This window comes from Lepus europaeus, chromosome 5 (genome assembly GCF_033115175.1).
Source record: "Lepus europaeus isolate LE1 chromosome 5, mLepTim1.pri, whole genome shotgun sequence".
Lineage (NCBI taxonomy): Eukaryota > Metazoa > Chordata > Mammalia > Lagomorpha > Leporidae > Lepus > Lepus europaeus.
Window position 1 is genome coordinate 15,437,250 of NC_084831.1, and position 18,003 is coordinate 15,455,252.

The following is an 18,003-nucleotide window of genomic DNA, read 5'->3' on the forward strand; positions in this document are numbered from 1 at the left end:
TCCTTCCCTCCCTCAGAGCTACCCAGAACAGCCATGCATCTTGCAATGGGTGCAGCTCAGGGTATCGCGGTACCAGTAACGGCTCCCAGCACTCCCGATGAGCCTGGACCCTGCACTTTGCATGCAATTAATTACCCTAGTCTTTAAGAGAATTCTATAAAGTAGGGACTACTGTGGTTGCTAGCATTTCATAGATGCTATAATTATGGCACAGAGAGGTTAGGTAGCTTGGCCAAGGTGACAGACTAGTACGTGGGGAAACCAGGACTCACACCCAGGCTGCCCAGGCCTAGGGTCCAACGCCTCCCCTTGGAAGATCCCAAGCCAGGGACCTCCCCCTCCCCCTTCTTGTCCCAAGCACATCCTCCAGCTCCATACCTGGTGCCGGGCGGGGAGGCTGCCCCCACGCTTGTACCAAGTGACCTGGGCATGGGCCTGGCCAGGCACCACGCAGTTCAGATCCAGGGTCTGCCCCTCGGCCACGTGGGAGGAGGAGGACTCGATGCGGATGGGCTGGGTGCCAGGGGCTGCGGGATGAGATGGTCGCCAGTTATCCCAGTTCCATAAAGCTCCCTCCGCCCAACCTGGTGGCCCCACTCACGGTAGGCATAGTTGGCCCCCTGGGTCCTGGTTACTGTGACGGTGATGGAGGCCTCCGCACCATTGCTGGCCCTGCAAACATATTCCCCAGCATCGGCAGGGGAGGTCTGGAAGATGTACAGGCGGGAGCCGCGAACCTGGGCAGGCAGGGGCGGCGGTGTGAGAGGGGGCTTCCCGGAGCCCAGCAAAAGCCCCCTGTCCCCCTTGAGCTGAGAATCACGAGCCCCCTAGCCCAGGAGCCAGAACCCCTGCCATCCACCGTCCTTGGTCCCCTCCCACATTCCTGAGGCTGCGTACCTGGTGCCGGGCGGGGAGGCTTCCCCCACGCTTGTACCACGTGACCTGGGCGTGGGCCTGCCCAGCCACCACACAGCTCAGATCTAGGGTCTGCCCCTCGGCCACCGTGGAGGAAGAGGACTCGATCCTGACAGGTGGGACAGGTCCTGGGGCTGTGGGGACAGGGGCCGGGTTAGTAGATGCTCCCCAGAAGAGGGGACAGGAACTGCACAGCCTGGGCGCCAAAGCCAGGCCCAGGTCTGGGGGGTTTGGTGGCCTGGCCTTGATGTCCATAGCCCAGTGACCCTGACGGGGGATCTGAGCAAGCCTTGCCCGGGGGTCAGGATGTGCGGGAGCTGACAGCCGAGGCTCGGGGACACCAAGGGTCAGGTGTGGCAACCTGCAGAGTGGTGCATGCTGGGATGACGGAAGACCTTGTCTCGGACACACAGGGGCTGCCTGGGCAGGGCCGGTGGCCGGCTCTAGCCTGGGCCTCCTTCCCCAGCTGCTGGGGCCTCAGCCCCCGGAAGGCTTTCATCCTCTTCCAGCTATCCGTGGTGCCGGGAGTCACTCACCAGGCATGGAGCCCGAGGCCTCGATGGAGACCAGGACGGAGGTCTCCAGGTGCTCCGAGCCCAGGAGCACGCGGCACATGTACTCGCCCGAGTCGGCGGGGGACACCTGGTGCAGCCGCAGCAGTGAGCCGTGGGTCTGCGTGACAACAGGTTGCAATGAGAGGGGGCCAGAGCAGCCCCAGCCAACCCCTCCAGCAGGCTGGCCCGGGGGGGCTGCTGTACCTGGTGCCGGGCGGGGAGGCTGCCCCCACGCCTATGCCACGTGACCTGGGCGTGGGCCTGCCCGGGCACCACGCAGTTCAGATCCAGCGTCTGCCCTTCGGCCACGTGGGAGGAGGAGGACTCGATGCGGATGGGCTGGGTGCTGCCCGGAGCTGGGGTTCAGAGAGGCTGGTCAGAGGCCTGGGTCTGGAGCCCTAGCCAGCACCCCAGGGCACAGGGCCTTGGGCTATGGTGGGGCCTCCATCTGGGATGGAAGCGAGGCCTTTCTGGGCCTGGGACCACACTCCTCTGCCCGCCCCCAACCTCTGATCGGCGTTCCAGGCCCATTTGCACTTTCTTGACGACCGAGTGCCCTGGCCTGCAGGGGCCCAGAGACCTTTCCTGCCAGGGCTGCACCCCCAGATGCTGCCACAGAGAATGAGACGGCTGGTTCCCTCTGTGTTTCTCACGTGCTCCAAGTACCTTTCAGCATCTCCTTTCAACCACACCAGGAGCCAGCCCATTGTCTCCATTTCACAGATAAGGAAACTGAGGCCTCCGCAGGTACAAGAACTAGTCCAGGGCTGACAAGGGGCAGAGCCCGGATTTGAACCCAGGCCAGCCTGGCTCCCAGCTTGGTGCTCAACCCTGACATTCTGCTGTGTCCTGACCAATTCTGAAACAATTCTTTCTTGTGGGGTCCCAGGGAAGCCAGACCAACCTTATCCCCACCCCAGGTCAGGCAGGCAAGGTCGAGGACTGCCTGATGGTCCTCTGTCCCAAGCCACTGAAGAGACCACAGGAACCTTCCCTAGGAGCAACGGGGAGACCCCTTCCCAGCCCCATGGGCCTCCTCACCTGGGGCATGGCTGGGGCCTGCATGGGTGCCGCGGAGGACAGAGATGGTGATGGTGGCCTCCTTGGGGCCGGAGCCGTTCTCCACGCGGCACACGTATTCTCCGGAATCAGCGGGGGAGACCTGAGGGAGCCGCAGCCGGGAGCCGTGCACCTGCGCCAGGTTGGGGCAGAGCCGTGTGAGGACAGAGCCAGGGGATCTCTCAGCAGACTCTCACTGGCCCTGCTCTGAGCCACCCACGCCAGGTGCTGGCGAGGGAGGGAAACAGCCCCCAGCCCCCGCCCTAGGCTCGGGGACCCTCCTACCTGTGAGCGGGGAGGCAGGCTGGCCCCTCGCCTGTACCACGTGACCTGGGTGTGGGCAGACCCTGCCACCACGCAGTTGAGGTCGAGCGTCTGCCCTTCTGTCACGGATGGTGAGGAGGACTCGATCCTGACCGGAGGCGGTGAGCTGTCGCCTGAGGCTGCGGCCAGAGGAAGGCTGAGTGGGCCTCTGGGGAGCCTCGGCGTGCCCTCCTCCCCACGCCCTCTGCCTCTGGGGTGGGGGGGACCCGCACCTGTAAGGACGACCACCTGGATGCGGGCCTGGGCGGTGCCTGCAGGGCTGGTGGCCACACAGAGGTAGAAGCCGGCGTCGGCGGCGGTGATGGCTGGGATGAGCAGCGTGGCGATGTCCGTGCGCTCAGACCGGGCCTGCACATGTTGGGAGGGGTCAGCAGGCAAGGGCGAGCGGCCCGAGGAAGGCAGAGGGGCCACACAGGGGAGAGGCAGGCACACAGCCCACCTGGGGTACCAAGGAGGATGGGGCCAGGCAGCAAAGAGGAAGCAAAGAGCAACTGGGTGCAGGGCCCCAGGTGGCTGCCATCTTGGAAGTAGAGGGAGCCAGAGAGGAGATGGGGAGGGAGGGGAGGCAGGAGGGGGGACCCAGGGCGCTGCCTGGCCTCACCTGTGGGGGGAGGCTGCCCCCTTCCTTCCTCCAGGTGATGGTGGCACTGGGCACCCCAGCAGCCCTGCAGTACAGCCTCACGGTGTGGCCTTCGTGTACCTGCGTCCTCTCTGGGCTCACCTGCACCCGAGGACCATTGCCCCCTGCAGACGGAGCATGGTGAGCACACCGTCTGGCCGCCCCCGGGCTCCCAGCCGCCATCCCAGCCCGGCCTGCTCACCATGGACATGGAGCACTGCCCTGGCCACGTGCTGCCCGGCGCTGTTATGGGCTCTGCACAGGTACGGCGCCTGATCGGAGGGCTCGACCGCCGGCAGGCGCAGGATGCCGCCGCGGACTTCGGCCTTCTGAGGGAGCTGGCCGCCGGGGCCCCCTGGGGTGGAGACGGGGTCAGCACCCTCAGGAATGGCACTGCTCTGCCCGCCCCGGGGAGCGGGGAGGAGAGCCCACAGCCTCTGCCGGCTCCCATCCAGGGAAGCCAGGCCCTGGGAGTCAGTCCCGTGCCGGCCTCACCTATCCACTCGAGGTTGGGCATGGGGTTCCCGGTGGCGCTGCAGCGGAACTCGGCCACCTGGCCGGGCTGCACCGTGAGCTGCGGGGGGTGGATGGAGACCGTGGGGGCAGACGAAGTGGCCGAGGCTGAGAGGAGGAAGAAAGGAAATGTGGTCAGGGTGGGGAGTGGCGTCAGACCCGTGGCCTGGCCACGGCCTCCTGCCTGCGCCCTCTGCTTCCACTTGAGCCTGCTGGGGCCGGCTTGTCTACACAGCAGGCAGACGGGGTCTTGTTACGTCCCCACTAAGGGCCTGTCCACGGCTCCCTGGTGCTCTCCAAATAAAATCTAGACTCTCATTCTGATCCACCACATACTCCACTCTCACCACTGCTTACAACTCCAAGTTCCTCCCTTGACTCGAGCCACGCAAACGCACCAACACGTTCCTGGCCCAGGGCCTTTGCACGTGCTGCTCTCGTTGCCGCGGACACGCGGTGGCAGCTCTGTGGTTGGCTCACCTTCTTTCCCTCCAGGTCTCAGCTTGGACGTCGCCTCCCAGAGAGGCCCCTCCCACCCTGCGTCTTGCTCATGGCTCCGTGCGTTCCTACTCTGCACTCATCACCTGGTCTACTGATCCTGTTTGTTCCTCTGTTGCCGTGCTGGCTCCCAGCCAGCACATGCACTTCCTGTTCTCCACCCTGCTTCTCTAGGGTCTAGACAAGGGCCTGGCAGACTTCATGCAGGCAGCAGGTGGCAGTCCCGGTGGGTGTGGGGGCAGAGCTGGGGCTGGGAGATATGTACCCTGCACGTGCAGTGTGGCGGTGCCCTGGTCCATGGCGAACATGTTGGAGCCGGTGCACACGTAGGTGCCCGCGTCGCTTGGCTGCACGCCGCGGATGGTCAGGATGCCGTTGAAATCCATGGCTCGCGAGGGCAGCTTGCCGTTGTGCAGGCGGGTCCACACCAGGGTGTAGGCTGGGGACTGCAGGGCAGAGGGGGTGGGAAGGAGCTCATGGGGGAGGCTCCGAGATCCCGGACAGGGACGCTGCCTGGCTCCACCCCTGCCCGCCCACCTTGCTTTTGGCCGTGCAGATGAAGGTGACGTCGGCCCCGGGGCGCACGCTCTGGCTCCGCTGCTCCTCCACTGTCACTGTGATGGGTTTGCTCGGAGCCTCTGTGGGGACAGGAAGCTTGCCAGTGAGCCAGGTGCTGGCCGTGTCCACGCCCTGTGTCCATCACCTCTGAGTGTCACTGCTTTTTCTAGCTCAGCTTAGACGCCAGTCCACTCCCTGCTGCCTCCTTCCCTCCTCCTGGCTGAACCCAGCTGCCCACATTCTCCCTGCTGGCACCGAGCGGCCAGCACCACATGGTCGGAGAATGTCACTCCATGAGCCTGTGGGCCCCAGGGCCTTAGAACGTCACCACAAATGAGCTCCTGACTCTTCACACTTGGCTCCAACTGGGGTTCTCCAGCAGGTTCAAGGTCCCAGCCTCCCCAGCAACCACTTCACACCTCCTCCCATCTCTTCCACCTGCTACTTGCACCTTTCCACGCTCACGGCCAAGGGCTTCACTTGCTGAGAAAATGCAAATGACTTGTCACCCGTGTTCCCATCATTCCACATCTACCCGCCTCCCTTCTTCCCTTCCTGGCCCCTGAAGGCCGGGGCCCTTCTCCCGCCCTCTCAGCGCCCCTGTACCCCCGAGAGCCGGCCCTCTCCCTCCCTCCAACTCCACCTATCTCTTATAACTTCAGCCTCTCCTCTCCCTCTCTTGGGACCGTCCCACCCCACAAACGCGTTCTAGGATTTCCCCCACACTCCCCCAGCCTCTGCCCCATTTCTGGGCGTTCCTTCTGAGCCACGACCCCAGGAAGTTTCCTGCACTTGCTGCCTGCCCGCCCACTCTCTGCCTTGCTCGAGATGGTTTCCACCCTTCCGCCCTGACGACTGCTCTACATGGAGGCTCAGCTCCAAGGGTCCTTCCTGCCCAGAGGTGGCTGGGGAGATGGCTATGTTCTCCTGGAAGCACCTCTCCTCGCTCACTTCTTGGACACCATGGTGCCCTGGCTTCTGCCTGTCTCGCCGGCTGCACCCTGTCTTCTGTTGTCCTTCCGCTTCAACCAGACAGGCTCAGCTCGGAGCTCCCTGGGCCCTGTCTTCCAGCCACACTTCCCGTGCCCATGGCTCCCAGATCCACTTCTGCAGCGAGGGCCTCCTGCCTGACCTGAGTCACAAATCCAACTAGATATCGCCCCAACGTTTCAAACTTTACCAAACTCAGACCACACCTAGGATCTCTGACCTGTTGGTCGCTGGGGCTGCGGGTGCCCTGTCACTCCAGTGCCTGCCTGCCTGACTTCTGCCAGCCACTGCATTCCTTTGGAGAGGGGCTGTCTCGGGCCTCTGGAGCCCACCGTGCAAGCAGGGGGGCTGAGGCTCCCAGCAGAGGCACTGACAGTAGCCGGCATGCACGGGCCCCAGCTCCCTGGACAGCGAGTAGGGTGACTTAGAGGTGCACGTTCTGCACGGGCTCCCAGGATCCTTGGCTGCATTAAGCAACGCCTACTAATGGCCATCCCCTACTTGATGATGTCCCTTTTACTGGACGCCTTCCCTTGCCTGTCTCCTGCGCCCTCCCTGGAATACTTGCACACAAATCCTTGTCTCCGACTCTGCTTTTGGGGAAGCCTCAGTGAAGAGGCTCCATGCTGGGGCTGTGTCCCTAGGGACTCACCAGTGACCAGCAGCTCTGCCCGGCTGCTGTTGGCATGGTGGAGATTACGGCAGGTGCAAATGTAGACCCCGGCGTCCGAGGGCTGGACGCTGGGGAAGTGAAGCTCGGAGCCTGGAGAAAAAGGTAGGAGCTCATGGGTGCAGGCAGGGGCCTTTCTCCCATCCAGCCCCGTGTGCAGGGGCAGGCACAGGCCTGGGGTGGCTTGGATCGCTGAGGAGTACGGGGTCACAGGTACCTTGATGTCGCTGCTGGGTGCTGCTGGGCACAGGCCGCCCGTCCTCACGGGACCAGTAGAAGTAGTGGGGGGGGCTCCCACTGACCTGGCACCGCAGGGAGTAGGGGCCGCCCTGGGGCACGACACTCCGAGCAGGGTGGACCTGGACCACCAGCGGGGCTTGGTCTGCTGGGAAGGTGGACAGCAGAGGCCATTCAGGCGGGGGCCCTTGGCACGCAGCCTGGTCACAGATAATTCTGTTCTGTCCTCTCCCAGACCTATGTTTCCCCCAAATACCCTAGACTCCCCGCCTTGCCATCACCCCACTTACCCTGGGGCAGGCACCGGCCCCCTTGCACGTTGGGGTTACCCACATACCCTGGGGCGCACCTGTATGGAGGAACAAGGACCAGCTGTCAAGCCACAAGGGACCCAGTGCCTCACGAGGGACCCGGGGAGTCAGAAGCTTCTGGTGTGGGGTGAGGAGGCTCAGGGCTCTGGAAGGACTCTGGGGACCAAAGTGGCCCTACTACAGGGCCTCAGCGAGCGGAGAAAGTGGAGTGTAACAGGGAGCACTAGCAGGCTGGGAGTGAAAGCAGGAAGGCCTCCTTTGTGTAGAGAAACCTTCATTTGGGGCCAGCGCTGTGGCATAGTGGGTAAAGCCTCCACCTGCAGTGCCCGCATCCCATATGGGCGCCGGTTCATATCCCGGCTGCTCCACTTCCAGTCCAGCTCTCTGCTATGGCCTTGGGAAGCAGTAGAAGATGGCCCAAGTTCTTGGGCCCTGCACCCGCATGGGAGACCAGGAGTAAGCTCCTGGCTCCTGGCTTCGATTAGCCCAGCTCCAGCTGTTGCAGTCAACTGGGGAGTGAACCAGTGGATGGAAGACCTCTCTCTCGGCCTCTCCCTCTCTCTCTGTGTAACTCTTTCAAATAAATAAATAAATCTTTAAAAAAAAAAAAAACACCTTTAGGGGTGGATGTTTGAGGCAGAGGTTAAGACCTCACTTGGGATGCCCACAACCCAGATCAGAGTGCCTGGGTTCAAGTCCTGGCTCTGCCTCCCATTCCAGCTTCCCGACAGCGCAGCCTGGAAGGCAGGAGGTGACAGCTCAAGTACGTGGGTTGCTGCCACCCACGTGGGAGACCGGATAGAGTCCCTGGCTTTGGCCCGACCCAGCCTTGGCTACTGGGGGCATTTGGGCAGTGAACTAGCAGTTGGGAGATCTCTGTCTCTCAAATCAACAAAAATAAATAAAATCTTGAATACAATGAAAGTAAATTAATAAAAATTGAAAAAAACTCTTAAATACATAAAAGGTAAATTATGTTGGTGGAAAAAAAAAAAAGGAGGGCCATGCATCGTTTTTCCATTACACGTTTTCCATGAACTCTCTGAAGCTCCCTCGGATTTCCACAACGGCTCTTTCTTCTGCCCTGCCTGCTACTCCAGGTGGCAGACTCCACAGGGGCTGGGACAGGATGCATTTTGCTCCCCACTTTTTCCCCAGGGCCTCCGCACACTGTGTGGCACACAGCAGGTGTTGCTGAATGAGCAAACGGTGCTGAGCCTTGAAGGTTAAAAGGGAATGAGCCGGGGAGGAGTGGTTTGGGGGTGAAGAATGTTCCTCAAAGAGGGACTAGCATATGCAAGACCTGAATACTAAGAATTCAAAAAGTCCAGTTCAGTTGGAGGGGACAGCTGGGTGTCAGAGTGGGGAGACTGAGGCACGGCACAGTGGCCTAGCATGCGTGGTCTTGTCTCGGGAGCATTTTGGGCAGGGAAGGGGCACGACCCTGGTGGAGACCCTGGTGGAGACTTCGGCCCATCATCATTCAGGGCTCCCAGCTCAGGGGCTACCATTTGCCCTGTCCCTTCGCCCTCCTCTCTGCAAACTTACTGCTCGCAGTACTGGCCGGTGTAGCCGGGCTCACAGGCTGTGCAGCGGTACCCATTGCCTCCCAGGCTCTCACAGGTGCGGGAGAACCTGAGGAGGGCGGGGCAGAGGTCAGGTCACAGGAAGTCCAGCCTCCACTGGCTCCCTGAAAGCCAGCACGGTGCAGGGCCCTCCCTCCTCGGCCTTGGGCCTTGAGCATGGGTACCCACATGTTCTCTGGATTGGTCAGCGGGCAGGCACAGGGCTGGCAGTCCTCAGGCGTCCCGGCCGTGGCGTCTCCATAGTAGCCAGGGGCACACAGCTCGCAGAACTCCCCGGCGGCGTTGTGTTGGCATTGCTGTGGGGCACAAGCACGTCACACCCCAGCCCTCCCTGACGCTGGAGTGCACCCCTGACCCACCAGCTCCGAGCGCGTGGATGTCCCTTACAGAGAGGGTCGCGGAGGGGCACAAAGATGTTGTGACAAGGACGTGCATTTCTGAGAGGTGGAAACAAAATAAACACCCAGGAACAGGGAACTGGCTCAGGGGAAAAGCAGCCCTGGGGCGGGGCATGGCAGCCGGGACACCCACACCCCCGTCCCTGCTCACACCCCAGGGGGCACCCCAGGGGGCAGCCGATGATGGCTCAAGTACTTGGGTCCTGGCCGTCCAGGTGGGAGACCCAGATGGAGCTCTGGCTCCCAGTATGGGCCTGGCCCAGCTGCCATTTGGGGATGGAGCTCTGTCTGCCTCGCAAATAAAAACAATAAATAAAAATACTCATCCAAATAGTAGTGAAAAAGATGCTGATTACATTTCCTACACTTTTCTACCTCAATACCTAAACGTAAGATCCAAGGCAGGCAGAGGGACACACACGCTTCAACGTGAAAACGCGTGTGGGTTACACAGCCTCCCCCAGAGAGGCGGGTGCAGCGGGAACCCGGCAAGTTCCGTGCTCCAGGTTTAGCCTGTGGCTCTGACAACCACTTGGCCCTTGACCGTGACCCCTAGAGGGCAACTCACAACAACTCTGAGTCCTGGAGGTTAAACAAAACCAAACAACTGGAATGCTAGGAGAGATGGTCAGGCACCGCTAGGTGAGAACAGCAAGCACAAAGGCCCTTTGTTTAGTTGTAAATGAAAAGTTCGTGCTGCAGTGCAAATCTGCAGGGAAAGGGGGCAGGAGAGCTCCTCCCCCGCTCCAGGCAGAGGATTTTCCTTGCCTTCTGGTTGGTCTCTGGTTTGACTCCTCTACCAGAGAACGCGTCACTTAGGCGATAAGAGACTGAAGTTCAGTAAGAACCACAGATCCTTAGTACAAACTACAGTTTTGTTTGCTTGTCTGTACAAAGAAGGATGTTGTTCCACAGCTCTGGAAGCCCCTAGGTGCCCTGCCCACAGGCTGTGCCCATGACCCTGCCCTAGACCCAGGCCTGTCTTGCCAAGTCCACCCCTCCCTGTCCACGCCTGGCCCTGGGCCCCCACCCAGGCCCAGCCAGCTGACCCCCGGCCCCAGCCTTGCTGGCACTCACCGAGCAGGCCCCGGTCTCTGGGTGGCACAGGTCTGAGTGGCCGTTGCATTCACACAGCTCGCAGTGGCCGAGATAGAGCCCACTCCCAGTGCGCGTGTAGCCGGGGGCACAGTCCTGGGGGGCAGAGGGAAGGGTCAGTTTCCATTCCCAAGCCTGGAGGTGCATCCAGAGTCAGCAGGCCCACTCCCTCTCCCCAGAGCTGGGGCAGTCCTGGGCCCAGCCGTCCAACCCAAGCCCGCTCTTGATAACTCTGAGCCCCATGTTCCCCCTTCACTGCCTCCACCCTGCAGAGCCACGCAGTGTCTCCAGGCCCTGCCGTGTGGCTGCAGCCTCTCTGAATCTGGTGAAACCATAGTCACCCTAGTGGAGACTCCTTCCATATCCCCAGGACTCAGTTCCCTGAGACTCCTTCAGCAGCAAGGCTCCTGCCTACAAATCCTCGCGCCTAATGGGAAAGACCCAGGCTCCGGATGAGCCCTTACAGGTTCCCCAGGGCTGCAATGCCCCCCCCCCCCCGAACAGAGCGGAAGGGGCCAGAGCACACAAAACCCAGCGAGGCTTTCACGCATGGGTATGTGCAGCCACAGGCTCCAAAACCAAGCATTTCTGGGGCCGACACTGTGGCATTAAAGGGTTAAGCAGGCATCCCACAAGGGCGCAGGTTCAAGTCCAGGCTGCTCCACTTCTGATCCAGCTCTCTGCTAATGCACCTGGGAAAGCAGCGGAAGATGGCCCAAGTGCTTGGGCTCCTGCACCCGCGTGGGAGACCTGGAAGAAGCTCCTGGCTCCTGGCTTTGGATCTGCTTAGTTCTGGCCATTGCGGCCATTTGGGGAGTAAACCAGTGGATGAAAGACCTCTCTCTCCCCCTCTGTAACTCTGCCTTTCAAATAAATAAATAAATCTTAAAAAACCAAAACCCAACGTTTCTGCTGTGGCACCTGCTCTGGTCTTCCCTCTGCACCACCCCAGAGCCAGGTCCAGGGATCTGTTCTGTCTTTCTGTGGACAATGTGTGTGTGCCAAGGGTGGTGGGGTCCCCAGGGGCTCCCCCTTCATAGCCCCAAGAACATAAAAGCCACATAGTGGGTTGGGAATTCTTGCGGCCACAACAAGGAGCAAAGATGGGAAAGGGCAGGGAAGTGGACTTCCTGCCGCGGGGCGTCCCCAGCAGGGGGCGTGCTCTGCCCAAGCCTCACCTCACTGACTTCAGCGGGGCGCCTGCTGAGTGCCCGTCCTCACTTCCGCCCCTGCCACCCTTCCCTCCACCCGGCTTCCTTGTCCTCCCCCTCCCCGTCCACCCCAGCAGAACTTTCCCTGGCCCAGCTCCGATGGAGCCCAGCGCTCCTGCACGGCCTGGGAGATTCCTGCTGCAGGAAACCTTGCTCCAGGCCTTGCAAAGCGGGGCCCTCCCGGGCTTTTTTTTTGGGGGGGTGTGACCCTGAGTGCCTGCGCATTCAGCCCTCCTGCCTCCAACCCCCCCCCCCCCCGGCTCCCTGTGTCCGCCCCCCTGTGCTTGTCCACACTCCGCTCAGGGCTGGTCATTTCCGTTTCTCTAGTCTGCCTGTCTCTGAGGGGCATCAGAAGGCACAAGCCGGGTCTTAACCTCCTGCGAAGCCCATGCTTGAGGCAGTACTGCCCAGTGGTTAGGACACACTGGGCTTCGGTGTCCATCAGACCTGGGTTCCATAGGTTTCTGCCCCAGGTAAGCTGGGGTGAGTCACCCACCCCTCAGTGCCTCTGCTTTTCTTTTGCAATCCACTAAGGGAGGAACTGCACGCATCAGTTATCTCACCTGCTGGGAGGAATGCATGAGATGATACTAAGAGCAGCCAGTTAGGAACCACGGGCCACGGCAGTGCCACGTGACCAGCTGTGGCTGAGCAGAGGGGCTGGGCCAGCCACACACTCACCTCGCAGGACAGGCCCACGTAGCCCGGGGGACAGCGGCATTCCTCCACTTCAAGGGCCCGGGGTCCGTCCGAGGGCCCGGGCTGGGCGACTTCCAGGCTGACAGCGCTGATGCTGGCTGTCAGCGGCACGGAGGAGAACGTGGCGCGCACCAGGATCTCGTCCAGGTCGGCCAGCGCCATCAGGAGGTGCTCGCGGGTGGCCGGCTGCCCGTCGGGCCGGCGCCAGAATTCCTGGGGGGCAGGGGGAGAACCACCAATATGGGCGAGGGGCGCGGGGGTATGCGTGCTGCTCCTGCGGCCCCCGCCCCCAACGCCTGCCTTCCAGGCACTGAGGGTGGGCTGGGAGGGGAGGATGGGGGAGCCACATGCGGCTGGCAACCTCAAAGCCAGACTCCGAATCAGGGTGGGGATCAGGCGGGCAAGCACCTCTCACCTCTCTGAACACGATCTCGTAGCTCCTCCTCTCAGCGCCCTGCGGCAGAGGCTGGGAGGCTACCAGCATGATGTTGTTGCCCTGGGGAGACACCAGTGGGACTGAGGACACACAGAGGCTTGGGAACATGGGGCAGGGGGAGGGGCCAGCCACTGTAACGTGCAGTCCCCCAGCTCCCCGCACTCCCAAGTCTTGTGACTCAGGCACCTGCCCACCGCCCCTCCTCCCAGCAGCCATGCCCTGGCCTGGGTCGTGTCCACCTGGGCAGGTTGGGGCTGGGGGTGTGGGTGCAACCTCCAGCCCTTGCCAGGCCCAAGTGCCTGCTGAAGTGGAGGGACTCGGTGTGGACAGTGCCTTCTTCCCTCAGGGCAGGGGGTGCGCGTGCTCACCGTGATCTGGATGTCAGGGTCAGAGAGGGGGCTGCCCTGTGGCCCCGCCGTGTAGGAGAGGGTGTAGCGCAGCTTCCCGCCGTAGGCCGCCACCTGCAGAGGCAAGCCAGGGGCACAGGCTGAGTGTGCCTCCTGCTGGGGCTGTGTGTTCCACTGGACGGGCGAGGGGCAGAGCCTCCTCAAGACGTTTTGCACCTGTGCCACACCCCCCAGCCCCCTGAGGTCAGGGTGTGTGGCCTGTGGTTGTCTCAGTTCCTCCACAGTCTCGGCATGGGGGGGGGGGGGCAAGACCCCAGGCATCCTCCTTCCTGTTCCATGGGGTTCCCCAGTCTCTATCGTCCCAGGGTCCCTGCAGGTCCCTTTTTAGGGACAGGGGTTTCCCACGAAGCAGACCAGGATAACTACAGTGAGGCCTCAGGGAGGCTACAAGGTTGCCAAGCTCTCAGTCACCAGCCACGGGTTCGGGGCTGCACGTGGCCCCTTGGGGTCCTTGCCTCCCGGGCAGGTGGCTTTTGTTTTCTCAGAATCCATTCCTCTTTTCTGCAGATTGCACCTGGTTTTCTTCCCCTACCTGCAGGCTGTGTGGCTCAAGGGGCCTGGCCCCTGCTCCTCTGCACTGGACAAGAGCCAGGCCTGGCCCACCTGCACGTCCCACCACACCCCTGTCCACCCCATCAGGGATGGACAAGGGACCCTGGCCCTTCTCTTTCTACTGAAACAGAGCGACTCCCTTCTCTAGTCACACGAGAAGCTGGACAGTGACACCAACTGAGGCACAGCCCTAATGGGCCCCTGGATCCAGCCACGCCTGATACCAGATGGCCCTGCCCTCTGTAGCTGCGTGAGCCAACAGGTTCTTGGTCGCCGATGAGCCGGCTGGGCCTGGGTTTGCTGTTGCCCGGGACTGGAAGAGCTCTTCCACTTGCCGCAGTGGCTTTCATGCGGGCAGCTGAGACCCCAGCTCTGCCACCAGGGCAGGTGTCCAGCCAGTGCCACGCTATACCACGCTGGCCCTGTGCGTTCAACATTCAGTTGAGGAGCAGTCATCAATTGCCTGCTAACGACTGCCAGGCCCCGGGGACATTCTTCACAAGCTCAGGGCGTGGTAGGGAATTCAGGGACATAACCAAAGTACCGTGAAACAACTGCTTTCCTGTTTACTTTGGATGCCAGCAAGTTCCCGGCCATCCCCGGCCACCAGCTTTCTAGCAAGCTGCAGGCGTGTACAGCGCAGTGGGTAAGGGGCAGACACCGCAGTCCAAAAGACCGGGGTCCAAACTCCAGCTTTACTGGCTGTTCAGCCTTGCACACATCACCTAACCACTCTGAGCCCCATTCTGTTCCCATGGAAATGGCAACAAAAGTAATATGTGCTTAAGGGGTATCACAAGGATTATGTAACACAGGACACGCAAAAGGACGCACTTAGCACACTGCCAGCTCTTCCCCTGGCTTCAGGCCTCTCCTTTCCCTCGCTTGCGCTGGGTGTTACTCTGCAGCTGTCACATGTTATGTGCATTCTTCCAGGGCATTCTAGACTGTCTTTGGAACACGTGGCGGCAGTATCAACTAGTACTGATACCAGCGCCAATGCCAGCGCCAATGCCAACGCCAGGAAGCATCATCAGACTGACGCTGAGCTCTGGGGGGGTGAGGGGCCTCTTCTCACACAGGTGCAGGTGGGCGGGCGTCATGGTGCAGGGGTGGAGTCACCTGGGACACCCACACCCTCTCTCAGAGCACTGGCTCAAGTCCTGGCTGCTCCACTTCCAATCCAGCTCCCTGCCAATGTGCCTGGGAAAGCAGTGGAAGTGCCTGGGCCTCATTCACCCATGTGGGAGACCTGGCTGGAGCTCAGGGAGTGAACCAGAGGATGGAAGGTCTCTCCTTTTGTCTCTGTCTCTGACATGCCTCTCAACTAAATACATAAATCTCTTAAAGAGTTACAGCCCATAGTAACTTAATCAGTGCTTCAGGAATGAATGAATGAGTGAATGAATGCAGGACCCAGGTCTAAGGGAGCCGAGAGAGGAGGCGCAGGGGAACCCCTCCCACGGGAGACAGCCCCTGTGCCAGGGCCAGGGCCTGGCCGAAGGGTGAAGGAAGAGGTGAGCAAGATTCCAGCTGCGCTCTGAGCTGGACGTGGGGCCCCACACAAGCCCCTTCCCCTCTGTGGGCCTCAGCTCGCCCACGTAAAGGACGCTTACAGAGGGCTCATCTGGGATTTTCGGATCCTGACCCCCCTGTCTCCCCCGACTCCTCGTTACCTTGTCCCTCAGGAAGGCCTGGGGCAGCTGCCAGTAATAGCGGCTCCCGGGGAGCAGAGAGAAGCCTTCGTAGGAGAGAGCAAACTAGGACAGAGGACAGGCAGTGAGAGTGGAGGGCGGTGGGCGCCCACGGGCGGAGGTGGTGGACGCGGGACGGGGTGGGGGGGCCAGAGGCGGGGAGGGGGTGGGACCCCCACACTCCCACCATAAGCCCAGCTTGCCTCTCTCTCTGGACGTGGCTTGGGCCAGCACCTCCTCCTATACTGTGGGCTCCCCTTGTGGACCACAGATCCACGTGGCACACTGGTAAACATGGTAAAATGCAGTGGCTTTTTCATGTACCACCAGGGACCGGCACTGTGGCGCAGCGGGTGAAGCTGCTGCTCGGGGTGCCTGCATTCCACCTCACAGCGCCGGCTTCAGTCCCGGCTGCTCCACTGTGACCCCTCTCCCTGCTACTGCGCCTGGGAGGGCGGCGGAAGATGGCCCAAGGATTCGGGCTCTTGCTACCTATGTGGGAGACGATGGAGTTCGTGGCCCAGCTCTGGCTGTTGTGAAGTGAACCAGCAGGTGGAAAGTCTTTCTGTCTTTCCTTCCGTCACTTTGCCTTTCAAATAAACACAGTTTAAATCTTAAAAGCACAACAGCCGACTTCCGCTGCTTTATGACTGCCAGGAATTCACAGCCCAGGTAGTATGAGAAATGGTACAAGCTGGTTCAGAGTGACTTAAGGCCACACAGCACTCTGGTGCGGAGGGGCCTTTGTGGGGGCCTTGGCACATACCTGGGGGCCTGCTGGAGGAGACAGAGAGGAGGAGGAGGAAGAGGAAGAGGAGGAGGAGGAGAGGGAGGAAGAGCGGGGAGCGGCTCTCAGGGCTGCTGCAGGCCGGGAGTGGGCGGAAGGCCCCCGGGGAGGGGGTTGGGGGCGGGCGGCAAAGCTGGAAAGCAGCTGCCAGATCTCGGCGTCCACGCGCCTCTGGGCCTCGTCCACCTGGGGGGGCAGGAGAGGAAGGGCAGGGAAAGGAGCCGAGGGACAGACAGCATGCCCGCCCCACGCGGAGCCAGGCCCAGCCAGCCGCCAGGGCTGTGCTACTGACCCGAGTGGCAGGGCCCACTGCCCCACCCGGGATCTCAGGAGCCAGGTGGGCTTCCTGGGTGCGGGTGCGGTGACTCTGGGCTGGGGCTGCTGGGGAGAAGCCCTCCAGAGGGTGCCTAGCAAGACAGGGGCAGACCTCTCCCCCGAGGCAAGGCCAGGAGCAGCGGCCTCGGGTAGGGGAGGTGCCCCTGGGGCCTGACTACTCCCCTGGGCCCCGGGGCATCCGCCCGAGGTGGCTCCGGGCTGTCTCCCCAGGGCAACAGCGGAATGGACTGGGGGTCAGGCTGGGGCCAGAACTGGGGGACACGGTCTGGGATAGCCCGGGCCTTGGATCCAGTCTCTTCCTTGGAGCCCCAGACGCAGCCTGTCCTGGCCAGGCCCTCAGTTACCTGTGATGCCTGCTGTGCCCAGCCTCTGCCCTCTGGGGGCCCCAGGATCCTCCCAGCTGCCACAGCTGCCCGCCACTGCTCCTCTGAGAGGGACGTGCGGTTCTGATGGGGTGGAGGGCACAGGCCACATCAGCCCTCCCAGTGTCCCGGCGTCAGAGCCATGGGCAGGGTTCCCTACCCATGGACAAGGTGGCCAGAAAGGTGTCCACACAGACTGGGAGACAGGCAGGCACACGGGGCTCCTCCAGGTGCTTGGGCACCAGGGGACTAGAGATGGCTGCTTAGGTGGCACTGCTGGGGGAACCCGGGGTCCAGATAAACTCCTAGGGATTAGCATTAGGTTAGTTTCCCTGCCACCTTGGGCACAGGGGCCAGGGGGCACGGTAGTGCCCCGACCAGAGGACCACTGGCTCTGGCTGTATTCATGCAGACCCACGGTGCCTTGGGCACCGGGCCGAGGGCACACAAGAGCACAACATGCCCACGTCACACCGGCCTCGTGCCATGCACATCACCGGCCTACCTGGTGAGCCCGGCGCATCCGCACGAAGTCGGCCTCCCTCTGTGGGGCACAGAGAAATGCCACGAGAAGAGACAGAGAAAGGTCTGAGAGGGGCAGGGCAGGGCAGCAGGGGGCCAGAGCAGGAGGAACAGAGAGAGGCCACAGCAGCAGGCAGCCCAGGGAGGGGGCTGGGGTAGCAGGCTCTGTCCAAGGCAGAGTTCCCTTCCTGGGTCCCTGGGGGCACTGCTGAATCCCACCTCCCCTGGGAACCACGAGATGGCCTTCGCTGCTCCCGGAGCACAACTGAGCAGGCCGCCCTTACGTCCATCACTAAGACCCCGCCCTCTGCAACACCGTTCCCAGTGCTGGCACCTCCCACTGGACCATGGAGTAGCAAAGACAAGTGCTCTCTGATGACTGGCGCACTGCACGGTGGCTGCTGACCAGAGTTCGAATCCCAGCACTGCCGCCCACTACAGCCGTGGGGTGAGGTCAGTTTTCTCTTTCCTCCCGTGTGAGATGGGGCAGCAGTGGCACCTAGCTCACAGTGTCCCACACCTAACAGGGGCTCAGTAAATGCTCGAAAGGCCTGGAGTCAGGATTGCGCCCAACACCACGCACAGCGCCAACAGTGCACGGCAGGGAACTAAGTCAGCAAACGATCGAACCCCAAACTGTCGCCTCTGCCCTGGCGAGCCGAGGGCCTCG

General features: G+C 61.9%; 1 protein-coding gene across 6 annotated transcripts in view; it reads right to left on the reverse strand.

The window, feature by feature from the left end:
- The window catches only part of HSPG2 (heparan sulfate proteoglycan 2), a 100,259-nt gene that overhangs the window by 21,471 nt on the left and 60,785 nt on the right, over positions 1-18,003 (reverse strand). For 3 of the 6 annotated variants that reach the window (XM_062190589.1, XM_062190588.1, XM_062190586.1), the window contains 22 exons: positions 13,042-13,134; positions 12,653-12,733; positions 12,220-12,450; positions 10,310-10,423; positions 9,003-9,130; positions 8,797-8,883; positions 7,228-7,286; positions 6,918-7,082; positions 6,683-6,793; positions 5,020-5,120; positions 4,748-4,928; positions 3,967-4,092; positions 3,674-3,826; positions 3,454-3,596; positions 3,065-3,200; positions 2,814-2,971; positions 2,511-2,661; positions 1,674-1,825; positions 1,452-1,587; positions 898-1,049; positions 602-737; positions 379-527 (listed from right to left, as the gene is read on the reverse strand). In XM_062190589.1, the coding sequence (XP_062046573.1) occupies positions 379-527; positions 602-737; positions 898-1,049; positions 1,452-1,587; positions 1,674-1,825; positions 2,511-2,661; positions 2,814-2,971; positions 3,065-3,200; positions 3,454-3,596; positions 3,674-3,826; positions 3,967-4,092; positions 4,748-4,928; positions 5,020-5,120; positions 6,683-6,793; positions 6,918-7,082; positions 7,228-7,286; positions 8,797-8,883; positions 9,003-9,130; positions 10,310-10,423; positions 12,220-12,450; positions 12,653-12,733; positions 13,042-13,134 (2,943 nt within the window). Of the gene's footprint in view, positions 1-378; positions 528-601; positions 738-897; positions 1,050-1,451; positions 1,588-1,673; positions 1,826-2,510; positions 2,662-2,813; positions 2,972-3,064; positions 3,201-3,453; positions 3,597-3,673; positions 3,827-3,966; positions 4,093-4,747; positions 4,929-5,019; positions 5,121-6,682; positions 6,794-6,917; positions 7,086-7,227; positions 7,287-8,796; positions 8,884-9,002; positions 9,131-10,309; positions 10,424-12,219; positions 12,451-12,652; positions 12,734-13,041; positions 13,135-18,003 lie in introns of all 6 variants that reach the window. The other 3 variants (XM_062190587.1, XM_062190585.1, XM_062190584.1) reach the window with 1 other exon arrangement.